This window comes from Seriola dumerili, unplaced genomic scaffold, assembly GCF_002260705.1.
Source record: "Seriola dumerili isolate Sdu_G_001 unplaced genomic scaffold, Sdu_1.0 BDQW01000442.1, whole genome shotgun sequence".
Taxonomy (NCBI): domain Eukaryota; kingdom Metazoa; phylum Chordata; class Actinopteri; order Carangiformes; family Carangidae; genus Seriola; species Seriola dumerili.
Window position 1 is genome coordinate 1,258,669 of NW_019174697.1, and position 20,176 is coordinate 1,278,844.

At 38.7% G+C, this 20,176-nt stretch overlaps 4 protein-coding genes across 4 annotated transcripts; 2 read left to right on the plus strand and 2 right to left on the minus strand.

Moving 5' to 3' along the window:
- The first annotated feature begins 60 nt into the window (after window positions 1-60).
- On the plus strand, window positions 61-2,076 carry orai1 (ORAI calcium release-activated calcium modulator 1). The gene is made up of 2 exons (XM_022762087.1): window positions 61-818; window positions 928-2,076. The coding sequence occupies exons 1-2, from the start codon at window positions 705-707 to the stop codon at window positions 1,483-1,485; spliced, it is 672 nt and encodes a 223-aa protein (XP_022617808.1). The 5' UTR covers window positions 61-704; the 3' UTR covers window positions 1,486-2,076.
- Window positions 2,077-3,424: 1,348 nt separating this feature from the next.
- On the minus strand, window positions 3,425-5,831 carry morn3 (MORN repeat containing 3). The gene is made up of 6 exons (XM_022762197.1): window positions 5,730-5,831; window positions 5,048-5,208; window positions 4,766-4,923; window positions 4,523-4,682; window positions 4,230-4,414; window positions 3,425-4,076 (listed from the first exon to the last, which is right to left on the minus strand). Exons 2-6 carry the CDS (start codon window positions 5,181-5,183, stop codon window positions 4,008-4,010), a joined length of 708 nt encoding a protein of 235 aa, XP_022617918.1. The 5' UTR covers window positions 5,184-5,208; window positions 5,730-5,831; the 3' UTR covers window positions 3,425-4,007.
- A 250-nt stretch (window positions 5,832-6,081) lies between these two features.
- Window positions 6,082-14,612, plus strand: LOC111234232 (transmembrane protein 120B). The gene is made up of 12 exons (XM_022762200.1): window positions 6,082-6,250; window positions 8,198-8,316; window positions 8,854-8,970; window positions 9,066-9,125; window positions 9,241-9,336; window positions 9,436-9,525; window positions 9,757-9,822; window positions 9,969-10,030; window positions 11,642-11,734; window positions 12,036-12,100; window positions 12,431-12,499; window positions 12,925-14,612. Exons 1-12 carry the CDS (start codon window positions 6,188-6,190, stop codon window positions 13,039-13,041), a joined length of 1,017 nt encoding a protein of 338 aa, XP_022617921.1. The 5' UTR covers window positions 6,082-6,187; the 3' UTR covers window positions 13,042-14,612.
- A 22-nt stretch (window positions 14,613-14,634) lies between these two features.
- On the minus strand, window positions 14,635-18,811 carry LOC111234233 (rho-related GTP-binding protein RhoF-like). Its single transcript, XM_022762201.1, has 5 exons — window positions 18,233-18,811; window positions 17,850-17,937; window positions 16,619-16,728; window positions 16,126-16,260; window positions 14,635-15,886 (listed from the first exon to the last, which is right to left on the minus strand). The coding sequence occupies exons 1-5, from the start codon at window positions 18,365-18,367 to the stop codon at window positions 15,722-15,724; spliced, it is 633 nt and encodes a 210-aa protein (XP_022617922.1). The 5' UTR covers window positions 18,368-18,811; the 3' UTR covers window positions 14,635-15,721.
- Between the last annotated feature and the right edge of the window lie 1,365 nt (window positions 18,812-20,176).

Sequence of the window (20,176 nt, forward strand, 5' to 3'; positions counted from 1 at the left end):
AACCATGTTTTTGTGTATTACGTCATCGTCAGGAACCAAAACATTGTAGGACAGCGTCACTGCATGTCAGTCCACCGCTTTTCATCTGCTTTTACAAACCAGGAAACCAATCAACTACACCGTACAAGACACTGTTTGTTTTTACCCGAACTAACACCGTTACCTGTAACGAATTATTCGCGAATGGCGCGATTCACTATGGAAGGTAGAACAAGCGATAACGATCTTGTTACCTAAAAAATGCAGCTCTTACTCATTTTCATTCATTTTAACAGTAATAATAATTTCTGTGCACTGGACGTGGCGTGAATGACGTGGACGGGTGTCACAGTGCCTTCAACCGTTCAAGTTTTTTAATTTTTTATTTCATTTTACAATTACCACACAACGAAGGTGGTAATTACACCAGTATTACCTCGAGGCTAAGATGCAACCCCCATTACTGAGCAAATATGCAGTCAACAGTTCACTTAGTAGCGGATGTTGTCCTTAGAGCGCACAGACTTGTGGGTAATGCAAGGTGCAGGCACGCTGGAGACTGGTGGTGAAAAAATAGCTTCCGCAGTTCCGTCAGCTGGCGAGGGTAAATGTTTTGTAAGAGTACACTGTTAGCATGTTGAACGCTTGTTTCTGTCGCGTCCTGCAAGAGTAACAAGATAACTACACCGGCCCTGCTCGTCCAGTCCTCTGTTAAAAGGTACAAGATGAGTCTGAACGAGCATTCACTGCAAGCACTGTCCTGGAGAAAGCTGTACCTGAGTCGAGCTAAACTGAAGGCTTCTAGTCGGACATCAGCTCTGCTTTCTGGATTTGCTATGGTAACGCTGTCTCCAAAACTATCCTCTGACTCTTATGTATGAATGAACCAGTTATATCCTACAGTAGTGAGTTGTATAAAGTTGTGTTTCCTGTTCTCTTCCTTTACAGGTGGCAATGGTAGAAGTGCAGCTGGACAACAGCTATCCTTACCCACCTGCTCTCCTTATCGCCTTCAGTGCCTGCACTACTGTCCTTGTGGCTGTTCACCTGTTTGCTCTGATGGTCAGCACCTGCATTTTGCCCAATATAGAGGCTGTCAGCAATGTCCACAATCTCAATTCTGTGAAGGAGTCTCCACATGAGCGAATGCACCGTCACATTGAACTAGCTTGGGCTTTTTCCACAGTCATTGGTACACTGCTCTTCCTAGCTGAGGTGGTTCTACTCTGCTGGGTCAAATTTTTACCTGTTAAGCCCAACAAGTCCAGCAATAATACAGTTTCATCTGGTGTGGCTGCTGCCATTACCTCCACCTCTATCATGGTCCCTTTTGGTTTAGTCTTCATAGTCTTTGCTGTGCATTTCTACCGCTCTTTGGTCAGCCACAAGACTGACAGACAATTTCAGGAGCTGGAGGAGCTTTCTAACCTCACCAGGCTTCAAAATGAGCTGGACAACAGAGGGGAATCTTCCATCTTGCAGTCTCCAAGCTCACATTTCCCATAGAAATGTATGATGGATACAGATCTATGGTGGAACTCTAACTCCTTGGAGTCTCTCCAAGCCAGAAGCCACATTATTGGTTTCTCTTCTTTTTTTCTTTTTTTTTACAGGAATGAAGTTGTATATCTCACCTCTTTGTTGTGAAATTTACTTTTGTGAAAAAAGTTGTATTTTTAGAAGACATGTTTGATCAACTGTGAACTCACAAATCTGCCATAATGCATGTAACTTGAAATTGGAGAGTCTTAACTGTGATAGTTGCTTGATTTATCTCTTACATTATGGCAGAGGCATCTGAACAATAACATGGAATCCTGTCTGTTGCCTGCTGCACCTATTTAACTGTTTGTCAGTGATCACTGTGTTTGTTAATATATATTACCTTGTTGTGTTTTGTAAACCACGAGTATTTAACTCTTTCTTCCTTGTTCACAGTGTATATGTTATTGCAATGTTCGCAATGTGCATTTGTAATGCCTGTTGTTTGTGTAGACTAACTCAACAGCTGCCAAAACTACAGTATTATTTGAGTATATTTGCTGACATATTGTAGCAAAGGCTGTGGCGCTATAATAAATACTTTTTTTTTACCAAGTGGCATTCAAAGTTTCCGAGTTTAGAAAATAATTTGAATATACTGAAAACATATCTATGCTACTTACATATAATTACTGACACAGGCTACATGAATCACATCTAGAACATTTTAAGTTACAGTGATGAGAAGATTTAAACAACAGTTAGTTCCGACCAAGTAATTTGATTGGACGAGGGGTATTCCATGAGTGCTGACAGAGAATATAACAGCACTGGGACTTTTAACTACATGTATCACTCCGCTTCACAGATGTTTTATTAACCATTAGCTAGTGTTACATTAATGGTTGTTATCTATGTTAGATTATAACACATTTTGTACCGCAAAAATGAATATATTTCCAGAAATAACATTCAAATTAAATTATGTGTGGTCGTCAGAAGAGGATGAAGGGAAGAAGACGGGATACTTAAGTGCATTCCTGAGGTAACAGACAGACAAAATAGCAAGGTAGTGTGCACTGTGCAGGTCAGGAAAATGTTTTTGTGTTACTTAGCAGCAGTCCAGTACCACTCCAGTTGCAAAACTAGGCCTATTTGTGTTGGTGTAGCCAAATGAATGATAAAATAAACTAACAAATCATATTCTGTCTTATTTAACTAATATGGCACTTGTTTAAGTGTTTTATAAAAGTTTGATTGTATTCAGTACTCAGGCTGCGGCCTCGTACCTATGACTGACTCACAGCCGTGCTGATATTCAGTACATCACTCCTCGTGTGATATTGCTTAATTAACACATATCTGCTTAGATCATTATCCTTGCTGTATAACCAGCTGAGCAGGTCCCGTCTGATGGGTGAATTTTCATTTATATTGTCGACACTTAAGCTTTTTAAAGAACTCTGACTCGTTACACCTCCACAGAGGTTACATTTTGACATCAGTGGAGTACTTGTTGATATTAGACACTAGTGTTCCTCTGTGCTTCATTTTGTAAAGCCAGAGCACTGCACTTGTCTCACTTATCCTGAATTAGCATGTTTCTTTCATCATTCACTCTTAGTACCCATGGAGTGCTTTCCCATCAAACTGATGTTTATTCTAACTTAATTTAACTGGGGATTTATTCCGAACAATCTGATAAATCTGAGTTAGCAGTCTGTATAGAAGTTCAGATGTGGCTGGAGATCCATTCAGAAGTTAAGGTATTGGAAAGCAGGAAGTTGATAGGTCCTATCTGGTCATTTTAGGAGGCGGTTGTAGGTGCAGATATTCCATCATAATTCCATTTTCTTTCAGGCTGGTTGTGGGAGCAAGTATTTGAATGATTAGATGAACAGTTAAAGTATGAATAGAACACAGTATCAGAGCTTTCTTATTTAATAATTAAGTGTGGCTAGTTTACAAGTTCACAGGGACTATCAGAGTGTACAATTATTGTCAGAATGCACCATATAGAATATGCAGTAAAGCCTAATAGTTGACCAGTCCCTGCAAGTAAAAAATAAGAGGCCTTGTCATTTAGATGTCCCACATATACTACCACTGAATTTATGACCTGCTTTGATCGCCTTTGGTTGTGTGTTTGCATTAGTATCAAGCAGGTCTAATGTAGAGAATTTGTTAAATCATCAGCTATTTTTTTCAAATACATAGTTTGATACTAAGTTAGGAACCCTAGATCTGAGCTGTTCTATAATGTGATAGACAGTTAGCAGCAAGCCTTTTATTGTCATCACAGTTGTTTGCTCACCTGCATTGGAAGTAGACTGGATTAACATGTAAAATTTCATAACTTTTGCTTTCAGCACATTTGAAATAGTTGTAGATGATTTTGGTTTTCTCCACAGTGAAGAACAAATGATTTGGTTGTAAATATTTGGACAAACTGAACATGCTGAATAACATCATGCCATTTATTTTTTTAATTTTTTGTCTGTGTATGGTGGGGTGTGGAAACTTGCTGTTGATCCACTTGTTGTTGTTCATCGACACTGATCAAGATAGGCTGACTGGGCTTCCCCTAAAACCAACTGCATATCCACCAGGTGTATCTTGAAAAAGAAGATATGTTTATATTTTAATCCACAATACTGCATTTGCTGTCCATGATTATTTTGTCATGTAAGTTTTGACAGAGCATGAGGAAAATATATTCAAAAATTAAATGCATGGCTCTAATAGTATCCACAGTCATAGTGGCGTACCTGTGGAATTGGATACTTCGTTGGGGTTGGTGCTTCATCCCTCCCAAAATCAGACAGCGTCCCACATTTTGCTACTCCTTTCACCCAAAAGCCTTCATAAAGCTGGCCTTTGTCAGAATAGTAGTACTTTCCATTACCGTTCTTCTTGCCATCTTGCCACGCACCTTCATACCAGTTTCCATTTGCTTGGACACAGGTTGGAAAGTAAAGTTTTCAAATTCACAAAATTTCCCTACTAAATTATAGTTTTATTTTTGATTAAAAAAAATGTATGCAAAGCAAATTGCTCTTACCAAATCGAATGATGCCTTGTCCATGATTCTTATCCTTCATCCACTCTCCCTCATAGATATCTCCATTCTCATAGTACATTCTTCCCCAGCCACTCCGTTGGTCCTCACTCCACTCCCCTTCATAAACTGCTGAGTTATTGTAGAAGTACGTCCCATACCCCTGAAGGGATAGAAAGTGATGCAAAACATCACAGAGTGTAATTACATTTATTTGTCATGTCTGGCAGTATGTCCGATACATACATGCTTCTTTCCGTTTTTCCATCTTCCACAGTACTTCCTTTCATACTCCTTTGTTTCTGGGAGGAGTACACTGTAGGTACCATATCCATCACGTTTTCCGAACTTCCACTCTCCATTATAAATGGCACCAGACGTCTTCCAAACCTGTGTTCCCTTTCCTTGAAAAGATTAAGAAGCATAAACAATTTAGCTATAGTGTAACCAAACTATATAATAATTCACAACCAGGTGTTCACAAATTTGTCAGTACTCAGTGGACACTAACACTACACAGCATCTAACCATGCTTCTTGTTGTCCTGCCATTCTCCAGTGTATGCATTTCCATTGACAGAGAAAACTGTGTGCCGCAGTCCGCATTTCTGTGACTTAAGATCCAACAGTGTTGAATTCTTTTTATTTGTTTTAATATATGGCATGGCTGGAGGTAGCTTGATGAAAACCCTGATGAAAAACATAAAAATAAAACATGTTAGACCCATGAAGCTGTGCAGTTTTGCCAATTTTGCCCAAAATTGACAATACTCTAACAAAAGGAGAAAAACTTAAATGCCCCTCTTGGCCAGAAATGCAGAAAATTAAATTTATAAACATTGCCAGCTAACAATTGCATATAATAAATGATAAGTTACAAAATATGAGCTAACTAACAAAACAATCAAACAGAAAAATCATCCCTTTCCTATGTGTTTACTATCATCGCAGCATGTCTTTTCATTGATTTTATAAAAACAATGCTGATAAAATGTCCTGCAAAAACAAGAAAACAGAGTGCAGACAAATGCGTAGGTCAAATGCGCATTTCAGAGTTAAAGTTAGATTTGGCTATATTAGCTTGTTTGCTAGAAGGTCCATCTAACGCCATCTAGTTACTCGTCTAGTTAGCATTACTAACTAGAAACATTGTAACTTAACATCGGGCAAATTATGATGTCAACCACTCATACAAATCAAAGTACTAATACCTTAGCGATGTCTTCAAGCGGATGACTTAATTAAACTCAATCCGCTTGTAAACTCGGGGCAAGTAGCTACTGAATAAATGAAGAGAACGTCCTGGCAGTGCGGAGTTTAGCTGGTGTCATGAGTGTATTATTCGTTGTATCCTAGCAACACAATTGCGTTGGTGCAGTGTAACTTAAATTAAAAGTTAATTTTAAATTAGTCAAATGCTTATGACAGCTACAGCTTATATGCATTTTTTGTAAAAAAAAAAAAAAAAAAAAAAATTATTTTAGATAAATTTGTAGTCACTTGTGTGTCCAGGTTACGTTCAGCTACAACAGTTGTCCTGGCAGTGGTTTACGATGTGCGCATGCTCCGTGCAACCCAACTAAAAGATCGGCTGAGTGGATGGTCAGTCTGAGTGAGGAGAGACTCAGGCTGCAGCCGTCCTCTTCGCTTCACCAGCTACTGCACCACAATGTCCAAACCGAAGTTCCAGACGGAGTGGGAGGAAATTGACGAGGAATATCAACAGTTACAGGTGACAGACAACACTACAAACGAGCACATCATCGTGTATGGTAGATTTGTAGTGTTTCGTGGATGGTACTGACAGTAGATACTGTAGTGGCTACGTTAGTTTGGCTGGCTCTTTCCTATTCGCCATTCATTCTCAGATCAGCCTTAAACGCAGCATCGAGCCAAAAACGGCGGTATTGGTAGCAATATCTGTGGGATGGGTTATGTTTCACTGGGGATTTATTATCTTCGACTTTACTGTAACATCCCTATGTTTTAGCCGCTAACGTTAGCAGCAGGTTGCTTGTCTTGCTGCTAGTGTGTGATGCGGCTAATAAGCAGCTACAGTAACTTAGCTAACCACACAGTGCGACGGATTAATGTTTTAAACGATCGCAACAAAAGTTACTTACAGGTTGTAAACTACACGTGTTTGTTACTGTTGCTTTGCCAGAATAAATTATTTCATTGTCACTGAAAGCATCCCCATGCATCATTACCACGCTAGCTTACCTTAGCTAGCTGGCTAACTTGAAACAACAATATAAGTAGTAGGTGATAGGATAGGACTGACAAGATAATCATTTACTTTGAGGTACAACAGGCGTCATGTGGTCTGTGGTGCCACCCCTCTCCTCATGCTGGCATCACACAGCTGCGACGTGGATCTGTGATGCCATCAAAATTTATAATGTGGAGCTGGTCCACAGGGAAAGATGATGAAGGTGACTGTCAGCTGTCTAGGGATTTTCTTAAATGAAGCTCACATGTTTTGGTGAATAACTGATGTCAGATATTTAACCTGCATAGAAACAGTCTCCCATTCATAGTCAGCTGCATCCTTCTAGATTTGATATCTTTACATCTGTGACTTTTCAGGTTCAAATCTTAACTCTAGTGTCAGTGTGTTTGAATAGACTCGACCATGTACACATTGTTGATCGACTTTTAGTAAACCCTTGGAAAGATACATCTCTTTTAAAATGGCTGTTTGCATGTTAACATTATTGATGAGAAAAAAACTGTGATGTGACATACATACGTTGTAAACATAAATTCTCAAAATTTACTAAACTTAAAACATGGATTGCACAAAAAAGTAGTAGCTCGTGTAGCGAGTCCATAGCCTTCCCCAGTGTTTAATTTAGTGCATGAGCCAGTATATTTTGTTTTTACTTTTAGAAAATGCAAACTACATAAAATGCAGCTTGTACTAAGATGGTGTACTTTTAAACCACTTTTCCCAAAACTAATTTTCAACCAGGCCTACAGTAGGCCTTACCTAGATGACAAGAAAGATACAGTAGCTGACAAAACACCTTTGTTCGGACCACTTCTCCCATTTTGAATTTTTCAATTGTTTTTTGGTCTTGGATTCTTGATTCTTGGTCTTGGATTCTTGACAGATTCTTGACATGATCCCATCCTGATCTTTCTAGAGTCTAGATATGAGAAAATGTGTAGGAAGTTGATAATGACAAGGGCTCACGTGGCTGTGCAAATCATTCTTGGGGAGGGGGAATGGGCTCGAGTTCTTAACCTCACACCACAGGATTATGTCTGCTGATATGATGATGTACATCCTCTCCTCCACACACTCATTGCTGAAGGGGAAAAAATGGGGAAGCTTTGGTCTGGTCTGCCAGCACAAATGCATGTAAACTGTATTTCACCACATAAGAGTATTTGGATGGAAGGGTGAAACAAGATTTCACAGCATGGAGCATTTCCATCTCTACTGATTAGAGACTCTGTTCACCAAAAGCTTTACAGTGTGGTCCACTGAGAACATTGAAATTTTGGGAAAGATTTTGGTGGGATCAGGATCCATTTTCACTGTTTAAAAGAAGTGTTACAGTAGTACAGTAGTACCTAATTTGCATAAATGTACATTTAAATGACCTATTTCCCATTTGTCAGAGCAAGCAGACTTACAAATGTTCACTTTGTGCATTTGTTTGATCCTCAGGAAACTCACAAAATATACAGGCAAAAACTTGAGGAGCTCACCAATCTTCAGACAACATGCAGCAGCGCCATCAGTAAACAGAGAAAATGCCTAAAAGACCTAAGGCACTGCTTGAGCAAGTAAGTATATTCCAGTCCAGCTCATGAGCCAGTTCGAGTTGCTGTTAAGAAATTGCATGTGAAGTGCTTTTGGTTAAAAAAAAAAAAAAAAACCCAACAAAACCATAACCCTGTGGAGTGGGTGCAAGAAAGTTTTTTTCTTTTTTTTGTCAGCAGTCAAGGAAATGGTTTTGCAGCCAAGTCAGCAAAGAGGAGGAAACAGTTTATGATAACTCAAAATCACCCTCAGTGGAAAAGACAAGTAGTCGAGGCAGAGTTAATTGAATTGAACAGTGTATGTTTATGTTCCCTATGAAAATAAATGGTCTGCGGGTTTTTATTCCAGTGCTGCTGTTTGTGGGCATCATCTTCATCAAGTTACACACTTTGCAAAATGAAATATATAAAGATCTGTAGTCAATATCTGCAGTATTTGAATTATCATCTCTTACTTGACACATATATCATAAATATTAATCTTATCACAAGGAGAGTTAAGGTGTTCTTCATCTTCTTGTTCACTTTTCCTCTCATCATCATTTGGTCTCTTCTTTACAGGTGTGCAAAAGCATGTGACGAGAAAGACCTGAAACTCATAACAGACATCAAAATGCAAATCAAAGATAAAGAAAATGTGTTCTTTGACATGGAAGCATATTTGCCAAAGAAGAACGGGTCAGTACTTTTTCATGTCGGCAATGCATCATGGACAGTGAATTTTATTTCTCATATACATTCATGTGTATATTTTTGCTTTGCTTTGTTTCCAGACTGTACTTGAATTTGGTCCTGGGCAATGTGAACGTAACGCTTCTCAGCAACCAGGCAAAGTACGTGAAGCACTCTGCCGTGAGGACGGCCTGAAAAGACACTTTACACTCTGGATTTTGTCCATGTTTATGGTCAGCTGCTCATTTTCTTCTCGTCTTCTGATTATTCACATAGATTTGCCTATAAAGATGAGTATGAGAAGTTCAAGCTATATATGACGATAATCCTGATGTTTGGAGCCATAACCTGCCTCTTTTTTCTCAACTGTCGGTGAGTTTATGTTTTCCCCTCAAGCATATTTGTTATTGTTGTTGATGTTGGCACTTATTAAAGTGTGACTCACTATTTTGCTCTCTTTGTTTTGTTTAGTGTCACTGATGAAATCTTCAACTTTTTGCTAGTGTGGTACTACTGCACATTGACCATAAGGGAAAGCATCCTCATGAGCAATGGCTCCAGGTGTGTTGTGCTGTTAATTCAGATATGCTACAGTCAGCTGAAACTGAAGTAAAACTACTGGAGTGCTTGTTCTTGATTTTTTTCTTTTTGTTTTTTTTTATTGAAGATAAGATTTACGATTTCTCTTCAGTGATTTTTTTTAAGTGCTTGCTGAATTCCTGAAGTATACAGTTGTAACTTGTTTACCTGTCTTTCCTTCATCTCCTCACATACTCTCCTCATGCTTCCCAGGATCAAAGGTTGGTGGGTGTCTCACCATTATGTATCCACCTTTCTGTCAGGTGTGATGCTTACCTGGTGAGTTTTTGTCTTTGATTCCTTAGTGTCACATTGTTCCAGTGATCATATTTGAACAGACATGTCCAAGTTAGCGACTGCTGAGGCAATAAGGCTACTGTGTAAGTGTGAGTGTAATTTTTGTGTAACTTTGTGTCTTCTTACAGGCCGGAGGGCCCCATGTATCAGATGTTCAGAAGTCAGTTTCTTGCTTTCTCCATCTATCAGAGTAAGAATTTTAAATCTTTTTACAAGACTTTGTGGGAGGTTACATTTGTGTGTACGTTTGTGGGCTCTCTGAGGTGTGGGTGACAAAGGGTAATGTTGAAATTTGTTTACACTAGGGTTGAGGTTTGATGTCATGCCAGTGTTGAATCTGCACATCAAATCGGTTCAGGTAGTTTGTTTGGTGGGAGACAGTTTTTTTTTTTTTGTTAAAATAATGTGTCGCTTTTTAGCACTGTGCTGGGCCTACCTGAAGAAGAGCTGGTTGCACTGACAACAGTAGGTTGTGCGTGCCTTGTAGCAAACATAGGATTTCAGTTTTTTTGTTGTTGTTGTTGTTGTAACCACATTCTGAAACATCTGAGGCGCTCTGCCAAGTTCACTCAAGTTCAGGCCGTCTACTAAATAAGCCTGTTCATTTCTTGATTAATTGATAAACTGTTTGTCTATAAAATGGCAGAAAATAATAACATGCCTAATATAATTTCCCACAGTCCAAAGTGATGTCTCCAGATGTCTTTTGTCTGGCTAACAGTCCAAAAACCAAATTGATTCAGTTAACTATAAGAAAAAAAAAGAGAAGCAGCAAAGTCTCACATTGGAGAAGCTGCAACCAAAACAATGAATTGATTATTAAAATAGTTGCCAGGGAATTTTCTGTCCATCAACTCATAGGCTGGTCATTTCAGTTGTACCTGAATGTGCTGTAAGAGAATAATTACACTTTGAGTGTGAGTTTTTAATCTGTTTTTTTTTTTGTTTGTTTTTTTGTTTTTTTTACTAAAATTGCCAAAGATGACACAACTCTGCAAAGCTGGACAGTCTTTCAAAATGCAGTTATCCATCCTCTGTACTCATGATGAACACTTTTCAACTGGTATACAGATGTATACTGTTTATACTAGATTTCGAAACTCTCTTCCCATGTTGGATGCTGTCACTCTGTAGACCCAAGCTATGATAGTGCACCGAGGCCAGAGCAGGTCAAGGGCAGGATCACCTGCAACATACATTTGTCATGTAACAGTGAAATATCCTTGATATTGTCGCTTTTTTTTTTTTTTTTAATATATAGACACATTTAAGCTGGTAAATGGAGATGTCATTAATTAAGCTTATACATTTTTAGCATGAATTATAATATGCTTCTGCGAACAAGCAAGGCCTTCTGTGAAAATGTCTTGTCACCAAAATAGAGAAGTGAAGTCATGTCACATACCGGTGGTTACAGTCATTGTTCAGTATATCACATGCAGACTCATAATGAGACATATAATGTGATGGGGCTCTCTGGTCACGGTTTTTGTATGGTAAGTCAAATGTTTAAGTAGTACAGAAAAAGAAAGAAAAACCTCACCTGACAAATTCAGGTTAAACTGAGATCATCTTTGTTGTGTTGTGTTGTGTTTTTTTTAGGGCAGAATGACCCCATTTCATTGTGTAAAGCTTCACATCACAGGCTTCTGTTTACTTTGTTTTTTACTCACATTTTATGGGGAAGGTAACGGATGTTACTCTAGTGATTGAGGCATGAAGTAGGTCATCCGAACCTCATTGATCTGTTCACATTAATTGTGCAGTAATCTGTAAATTGTGTGATCCATTGGTCCTGCAGGCTTTGTTCAGTTCCTCCAGTATTACTACCAGAGCGGCTGCTTATACCGGCTGCGAGCTTTGGGAGAGAGGAATCAGCTGGACCTCACAGTGGGTAAGTTGTAAGCTATTCTGGGTGGTAGTCATTTCATTCATTTGAACTCTTGAGCCATCTGTAACGCCATGTCTTGAAAGAAAAAAAAAAAAAAATAGGGTAAAGGTGAGAGATGGAGACAGTTGTTAACATCACAGTGCTGCCAGGCAGATGTCGGAGTAACTCGAGTAAGGTCTCAGTGGATTTGCTGCTCAAACCATCTTTAATGTCAGAGAGGACTGACACCGCAGCGATCGTTTGTGTAGTATTCTGTGTCATGTTGTCCCAAGGTCACTGTTACAGTTCCTCTGTGTCTCTGCAGAGGGATTTCAGTCCTGGATGTGGAGAGGCCTCACTTTTCTTTTGCCATTCCTCTTTTTTGGCCATGTAAGTCAAAACAAAAGTTTCTCTTCTATTTTGTTCAACATCAAACTAGAGCTTTATCACCTTACTCCAATATTTTTAAAATCATGAGCACATTGCACAAGATCATGTAAGCTCCTCGGTCAGTGCCACAACACATTCTTTATTTGTTATTTGATCTGTATTAAGTGCACTTAAAATGTTTCTGTTTTAAGAGCATGTAGTTCAACAAATGTACTCTTTTTGATATCAACTGTATCACCTGAGGAGAAAGGTGTGGACCAAAGGGAAATTAGCTTGTGCAACGAGTGTGCAGCAACTTTATGAAAGATAATGCCTCCTGTTCCTTTTCAGTTTTGGCAGCTGTACAACTCAGTGACCCTGTTTCGCTTGGCAGGACATGAGGACTGTAAGGAGTGGCAGGTAAGGATTTCATTGACAGGTCTATCACTTAAATGTCAAAAGACATGTCGAGGCAGATTTTGAAAAAAAGACTTAGTTTGACAGGCTTTCTGTAAAGAATAATTCATGCATTTTGCCTGTCTGTATCTAAGCAGTGTCCACAAATGCACAGTTGGGGCCATAATGAGAGTTTGCACTACAGGTTGTTTAAGTTTAAGTTATATCTACTTATCTAGATGTGCAGCCTCATGCCGCACACTTGCTTGTCTTGGTTTCTGGACACAAATAAACTTAAAGTGAAGTCAGGTGCAGTGTTTGGAAGACTTTTATCTCCACCTGCCTCAACGTGTCCCAACCCTTCAACATTTCAAAATACAAATGAAGTTATAAAATTGCATGTCACGACTTGTTTTGAAATCAAACACTGTTTCCCTGTTTCCTTTCAGGTATTCATGCTGGCACTGACATTTCTCGTCCTATTCCTGGGAAATTTTCTTACCACAGTAAAAGTTGTCCACCAAAAAATTCAGAAAAACCAGGAAAAGGTGCAAAAAAATGACTGAGACTCATCGAGACACCACAGATTCCTCAAACGGCCAGTAATTCTGAAGCAACATGCACAATCGCTTGTTAGACTGACCACAGTACGGTCAGGCCGGGAGACGACCAAGCTGAAACCACTGTTTCTCTCAGGCTTTGAGTACAACAGCGGCGTCCAGCCAGAGTTATCTGGCGAACAGGCTTTTGCTTTCTAATGACTCGTCGTTGTTGTTGATGTTGCTGCTCAGTCGGTCCCAACACGCAAAGTGTTGTTCACCTCATAGATGAACAGTTTGTCGCTTTATCCTGTACATAAAAAGTGAGTGGAAAGGATGCGTTTTATTTGGGTGTTTGTGTCAGTGCATGAATCTGTCTGAGAGCCTTTGTTCAAATCATATGCAACTAAAAGAGGGCAGGTAGCATCAATGAACAGAGCAGAATATAGTTTGCCTTTGAAGACCTAACGTCTGTCATGTACATACTTCATACTTCTGTGAAGTAGTAACAGTCAAACTGTCTCTGGCTCGAACTAACTTGGACACGTTCAATTCGGCACTGCGACGTAGTCGTCACCTCCTCGTTGTGCTATTTCACTGCTAACAAGTCGTTTTTTTACTAGACTTTTATTCTCAGAAATAACAAATGTAGGTCTTTCCAATTTAAAACAAAAAAAAAACAAACAAAAAAAAAAACAAAAACCTGATACTTGACTGCCCAGAGTTACCTTCAGTTTCATGGGGGGAAAAAAAGTCTCCATGTGGTATATTTTTTCCAGTCTAGAGTCAGCGCCTGCTCTGTTTTTGTTTTTTTTCTTCCTAGAAAGACACAGGACGACAAGGGAATGCAACACTGTTGTTCCCTTCAGGCAGTGGTTACAAAAGACATAAATGTTTATGTATGATCCGATGCCTAAACGTGGTTATCTGGCTAAGTCACATGAACAAAAACTCTAAAAAAAAACTGTTCCCATTAAGGATTGAAGGAGGTTTTCATGTGAGCTCCTTCCTAGCAATTTCAACTTTTATCTTCTCATTAACATAATGCTAACGAACTGTAGTATATGCCTAGGTTTATCATGTTTCACTAATGGTCTAAATTTTTACTGGTATAAGAAGAGCTTCAAGCTTATTAAACATTTTATCACAAAGGTTTAAATTCAGTTTAACACTTGAAGTCCATGCACAGTGGATTTGTCATCACTGTGCTGCCAGGTCCCACTTTGTTCTGTAATGTTGCATAAATGTATTATGATCCAAACGCTGCTATTGGCACTGGTACTGTAAGACTATGATACACAATGATGATTAATAATGTGCTGGATTATAGTTTTTCTTATTCCAATCAACACACTGAATTTAATATGTGTACAAATTAATTTATGGCCAATTCTGGAGCTTTTGCTCTAGTTCACTGTAGTTTTGTCTGGTTCACATTTCACGCTTGTTTGAAAGTATTACACAAGAGTCTTTTTGTTTTTTCAGCGGCGGGTCAGGTGGGTTCAAACAGACAGCTGTAGTGGTGTCAGGTCTCTGTTGCCTTATTCTCCCTCTGGTCTGTCACAGCAAAAAAAAAAAAACCCTGCTCCTTTTTATTTAGAAAATCCAAAGACTTTGGCGTTACATTTCTCTACCTTTTTGTTTTTCCACTCATGCAGTCATGGTCCTGAAGAGAATCACAGTATTTATGTATCACTTTTATTGAGGGAAAATTGAAGCATGTTGAGTTACAGACCAAAATGTTACATTTGATGCGAGAGCTGCCAGAATGCACAAAACAACTTCCTCGTTTTTATGACGTATCTGATGTTAAACAATGTTTTCATCGTTCATTTCAAGACTGTAACTGGTGCCTGAAAAAGATCAGTAACAACAGACAGTTGACAATTTCTCTATCTGTGTACATTGTTGTAAAAAAAATATTAATAAACACCTAATAAAAAAAATTTAGCTTTTCCTGTTTCTTGTGCAGTGAGACACAAACTGTGACACATTCCAGTTTTTCAACACTAGTGGGCGCTGTTGGTAAAGGTAAGAGCCCTGTTTGAGTTGATGCAGTTTCAAAACAAATTCCAGCCCAGTTTTTTTGTTTTACTGGAAATGAACTAACCCTGTTGGGTGTTTATCAAGTTTTTTCTTGTTCTTCTCAATACTTTTAAAGCTACAGTGCCATTATGAGTAGAATTTCATCAACTATTTTATCAGGGCATTTTGTTACCAGCAGATTTTGAATCAGATCTTGAACTGACACCATAAAAACTTAAAAGTTGCAAAAAATCCAAGTTGACATTATTTTGACAGTTGACAGAATTTTTTGTTCAAATTCCTCCAATAAATATACTTTCCAGTAAAACACATTAGTTTGCAAACAGTGCAAAGTTTTGTAATAGAAAAAATATATAGAAAATAATATTCTTATACAAGTGAAAAATACATTTACTAAAAGCATTTCAAGTCGTATACCACGTTAGAAAATCTCCACACTGCAACTTCTTGCAAAATTGTCTTTCCTGTTGCGTCATTTTTGTTTGACGGTAAAGGGAGACACGCTCATGATTCACTGGGGCCCACACCTCCAGTGCACCAACTGTTTCCACATCTGTCTGAATTGGTTACTGAATGTCCAACCACTCTGAAAACGTGAAGCCATCGCCCGTGGCGCTCGCCTGTAGGAGAGCAGGGTCCTCAAGCCTCTGCTCTTTTGACTTCATAAAACCACACATTTCCTCCTCCTTTTACAGTTCTTTTGTTTTCGATTGAAGGCCAAAGCTTTTTTGGTGGCCTCTCGGAAAATGTCTTCCACGTTCTCCTGATACTTTGCTGAACACTCGAGGTAGAGCTCTGCATTCATCTGTTGCCGGGTCTCCTCACCCTACACCCAAAACCAACCCAACATCAATACCAAGAATTAGACTGTATGACTGTGATATAAAGGTGATAAAGACAGAAAAATGTTCATTTGCGATAAGTCTATTATTGCATTGGAACCGCAGCAGAGTTAAATGTGGTCGGAGGTTCTGGTTAGGCTGCGCTTGCACATTGCAGTTTACATCCTGTAACCTCAAGCAAAAGTTTTCATAGATGAGTAAATGTCTGCACGCTTTGTCTTACCTGTGTGTAAGAGATGGGAGCCAGATTCATGGCCTTCAGTTTCCTTGAACACTCTTTGTCTTTCCTGAGGTCAGTCTTGCAGCCAATCAGGATGACCGGGATCTCCCGACAGAAGTGCTTCACCTCTGGGAACCACTGCATTAAAAAAAAAAAATTATGAAATGTCTCACACACTGGTTTGAGATATAATATATCTTTTTAACATTAGGATTACATTCTTCTCTTGGCAACATTCCTCAGACTGTAAGCACTGAGGAGAGAAAGTGCCTGCACAGTGTTGAGTCCTACCTGCATGCATGAGGTCAATGTCCATGATTGCATGAGTTAATCATAGCTAAAGGAATGCAGCCAACACCAACACACCAGGCTCCTAACAATCATTTACAATCATTCAAACAGCAAACCTGAAACTCCAGTTGAACAGTCACAATCTCGTTTCTCTTCACCTGCATGTGAAACGTGGCATGTTGTTAATGCCCTGTAGAATGATTACCTTTATCAGGACATTCTCAAAGCTGATGGGGTTGGTCACATCAAAGCAGACCAGAATCAAATTGGCCTCTTGGTACGAAAGCGGCCGTAGTCTGTCATAGTCATCCTGTCCTAAAAATAAAATAAAACAAACATGTGAAATATGGGTTAGGTGATAAATGCAGAATTGTGCAAACACCCATAAATTACTTCTTATGTGTGTAAATGCTGGGCAGGATTTCAAAAAAAAAAAATTGGTCTGAACATCAAGATGCAACATATGTTTCAAAGTTGGTGTAGATGTAGAAAACCACATCCTGGCTTCAGCTTCCTTTACCACTGATGTAAGGCAGCCTGCTGCAGTTATACAGAAGATAAGTTGCCACTCTGTCATGGGTTTTCCTGAAAACTGTGCAGTTAACATAAGAACTTCATGTTTTATGTCCCACAGAAATACCACAGGTTGTGAGATACACGTCAGCTTTGAGGTGAACTCAGTGTTGTTTAGGTACTACTAATACAAGATGGTGCCATTTTTGAAACTCTTCTGTGCCAGACATTTGGTGTTCAATTTTGTTAAATCCTAAATAAATAATACCAAAATAAATTAGAGCATCAACAAAATTCTGAATTAAAACCAATCAATATTAGATCCTGACACTTTTTTCAATCAATACTTCAGAATTAACGTTCTAACTTAGAAGTGATCTGTTATACTTTAATAAAATATAACACTCAAATATCAGGCTGGCTCTAATATTAGTCAATGGCTAAAATAAAAATACAATCCCAGCTGTTTGAAGTCACAGTGAAATGTAAAAAAAAGTTGTCTCCATAGCAGCTTGTTAATAGTTACTAATATGCAAACAATTAGTTCCTGAAAGATGCTTTTAATGTTGCTCTGACATTAACATCGACCTTTATCACTTCCTCCATGTCTCTCAGTGTCAGAACAAACAAGATCAAGACAGAATGCACTACAGTGTTAGGATGCCTGAATTTTATTTTCTTAAAAGATAAAAGCAATATGAAATAATGACCCCTACGGCAGTAACATCAACACTAATGTCTGAGTCAATATGTGTGCTCTTTATCTACACAATGTTTCTATTATATTCCATCCAGTGGACACAGTGTGTGGTCACTGCTCATCATGCTCAAAACCCTGTTGTCTTCTTTTCACTTGATGTAAAATGTACTGCACTGAGACTGATAACTGATTCATGGAGGTGATTTTTGATATGGAGACTTACCAGCTGTGTCATACAGGTTGAGCTGTATCTCTTTTCCTCCGAGAGAGATAGTGGTGACGTATTTTTCGAACACAGATGGCGCATATTTCTGTTTTTGACACACAAGAGAAAGATGTAGATTTTATGGTACAACTATGTATTGACATGTGTTGTCATTTCTGCACAATTTAAGCTACATTATTAAATGAGTTAACCCTTTAATATATGGATTCAGCTCACATTAATACACATACTAAATTAGGTTTGAAGAACAGGAGATCAGATGTTCAAATGTTAACATTATTTCAGTCTTTCGCTGGATAGAAAAATTATATGTGTACTAACAAATTAATATACAATATTAAGAGATGCGCTACAATACACGACATTGAAGCACCTCTTACCTCTGGAAAATCACCCTTAGCATAAACCATCAGAAGAGATGTTTTCCCGCAGCCTCCATCTCCAACAATCACAATTTTAAGTTCTTCTCCCTTTTTTGCGTTACCATTACGAGTCCCAGCACCGTTTTGTGTCATTTCGCCTCCAAACAGGTCAAACAAGTGCCAGGCAGGACAGGGCTGAAGATACTCCCTCTGGATTTAAGTCAAATACATGGCAAAGCCTGATGAATCTATATTTGGAAAGGCTGAGATGATTTGCAGGCAGTGTCGGGAGAGAGGAACAGACAAGCCTCATGTTTTACCAGGTAACTGTTCACCACTTCCTGTTCCTGTCTCACTGAAGCTGTTTCCAATAGATCACCCTACAGCTCTCTACCGTCCTATTGCCGGTCTTCTCACTGAAGCAGCATCTCTGTGTACAAATAACGCAGCAGCTGAGTTGCACATGTGGAGCATCTGAGTCCGCCTGCTCCAACTTCCTCTATTGCATGTGCTTGCCTTTTTCATTCTATGGGTGGGTACTCAATCTGAAGTACTGCCTCCATCCACAGAAGTATGCATGTGAGATAATGCCGCAAATGTTCAGTCCTAATGCTGAGGATAAGTCAACAAGTTTTGTTGAGACAGGCAGTAATCACTACACTGGATTCTTATCCATGAAGTCATGTGTTACCTGGAGACGGTCTGATGACAGTGAATGGGCTGAATTAGTGACTTGTACCTCCATTAGAGCTTCTTATGTTTGTGAATTTGTTTTCTCAGAAGCAAAAACAGGTAAAAGCATTGCAGCCCCCTCTTCCTTCTGAATGATGAAGCACAAATGCTAACATGGCCTGTAATAAACCAGATCCTTCAAATATACAATACCTATATGCATTTTGTTTTGGGTTACCCTTTTCATTGTGAGGTGTGAAAGTTTGAATCTTTATGGAATACTCCTTTAAAGGTAAAGGTAAATATCAGTATCTCATAATATAGAATATAAGTATAGAATTGTAATTGATTAAATTTAATAACATGAATTTAATAGATTTAAATAATGTTTTATACCACTCAGTATTTGACTATGTTATTGTTAAAACATGATGCTATGTTACTATCAAGGAAAGTGTTTTCCATTCTCGTGATAATTTTGAATCCACGGGGGTAGTTACAAGGAAGATGTCAGTCACACTCCTCTGTTCAGTCTGTATGGCTGAACACGGCAGTGACATCACAGGTTGGGCGTCAGGAATGACTTTTCTCTCTCGGTCCAGGGTGTAATTTACCGGCATCTTATCCAGCAGCAAACTCATGAAATGAGCAAAATAAAGGGACTGAGTTGGAGATAACATTGGGGGAGAATGTGTGTCACTTAGCACTACACCACTACACTACTACAAGATGTTTTTTAAATGGGAAACTAAAGGAGAGAAGCTGCTTTAGGGCATGACAAATAATTTATAAGCAATGACACTAAATGAGATTTCCCTTCAACAACATCTCTAATCAGGAATGAAAGATACAAATTAAGCCAAATGGACATGCAGTGTATTCTCTGTAATTACCTATAGACATTACATTTCATGCAATAACATACAATTTTTGATTTTAAGTTTGGGAATATGCTCCAACCATGCTAATAGTTAGTAGGTAGTAGGTAGGTTATAGTGGGTGTCAGGAGAGAGCAGGTCATACAAACTGAGCATGCATAATCAGAATACGTAAAAATGATTATTTCAAGGTTATTCTTGACTCAGTGTCTATAACATTTTTTCTGTCATTAAGGCAGACAAAGTCAAACCAGCGTAGGCTACAAGGTCAAATTTAAGGTTTAAATTTCAGTCACTGGTGAGAAAGGATGCAGTTAGTTGGTGCAGAAAATTTGAGCAAGCTGTCCCTTTAAGAGGATAAGCTGACACTGCCCTTCACTGTGTCTATTTTAAGAAACATGTAATCTTTCAA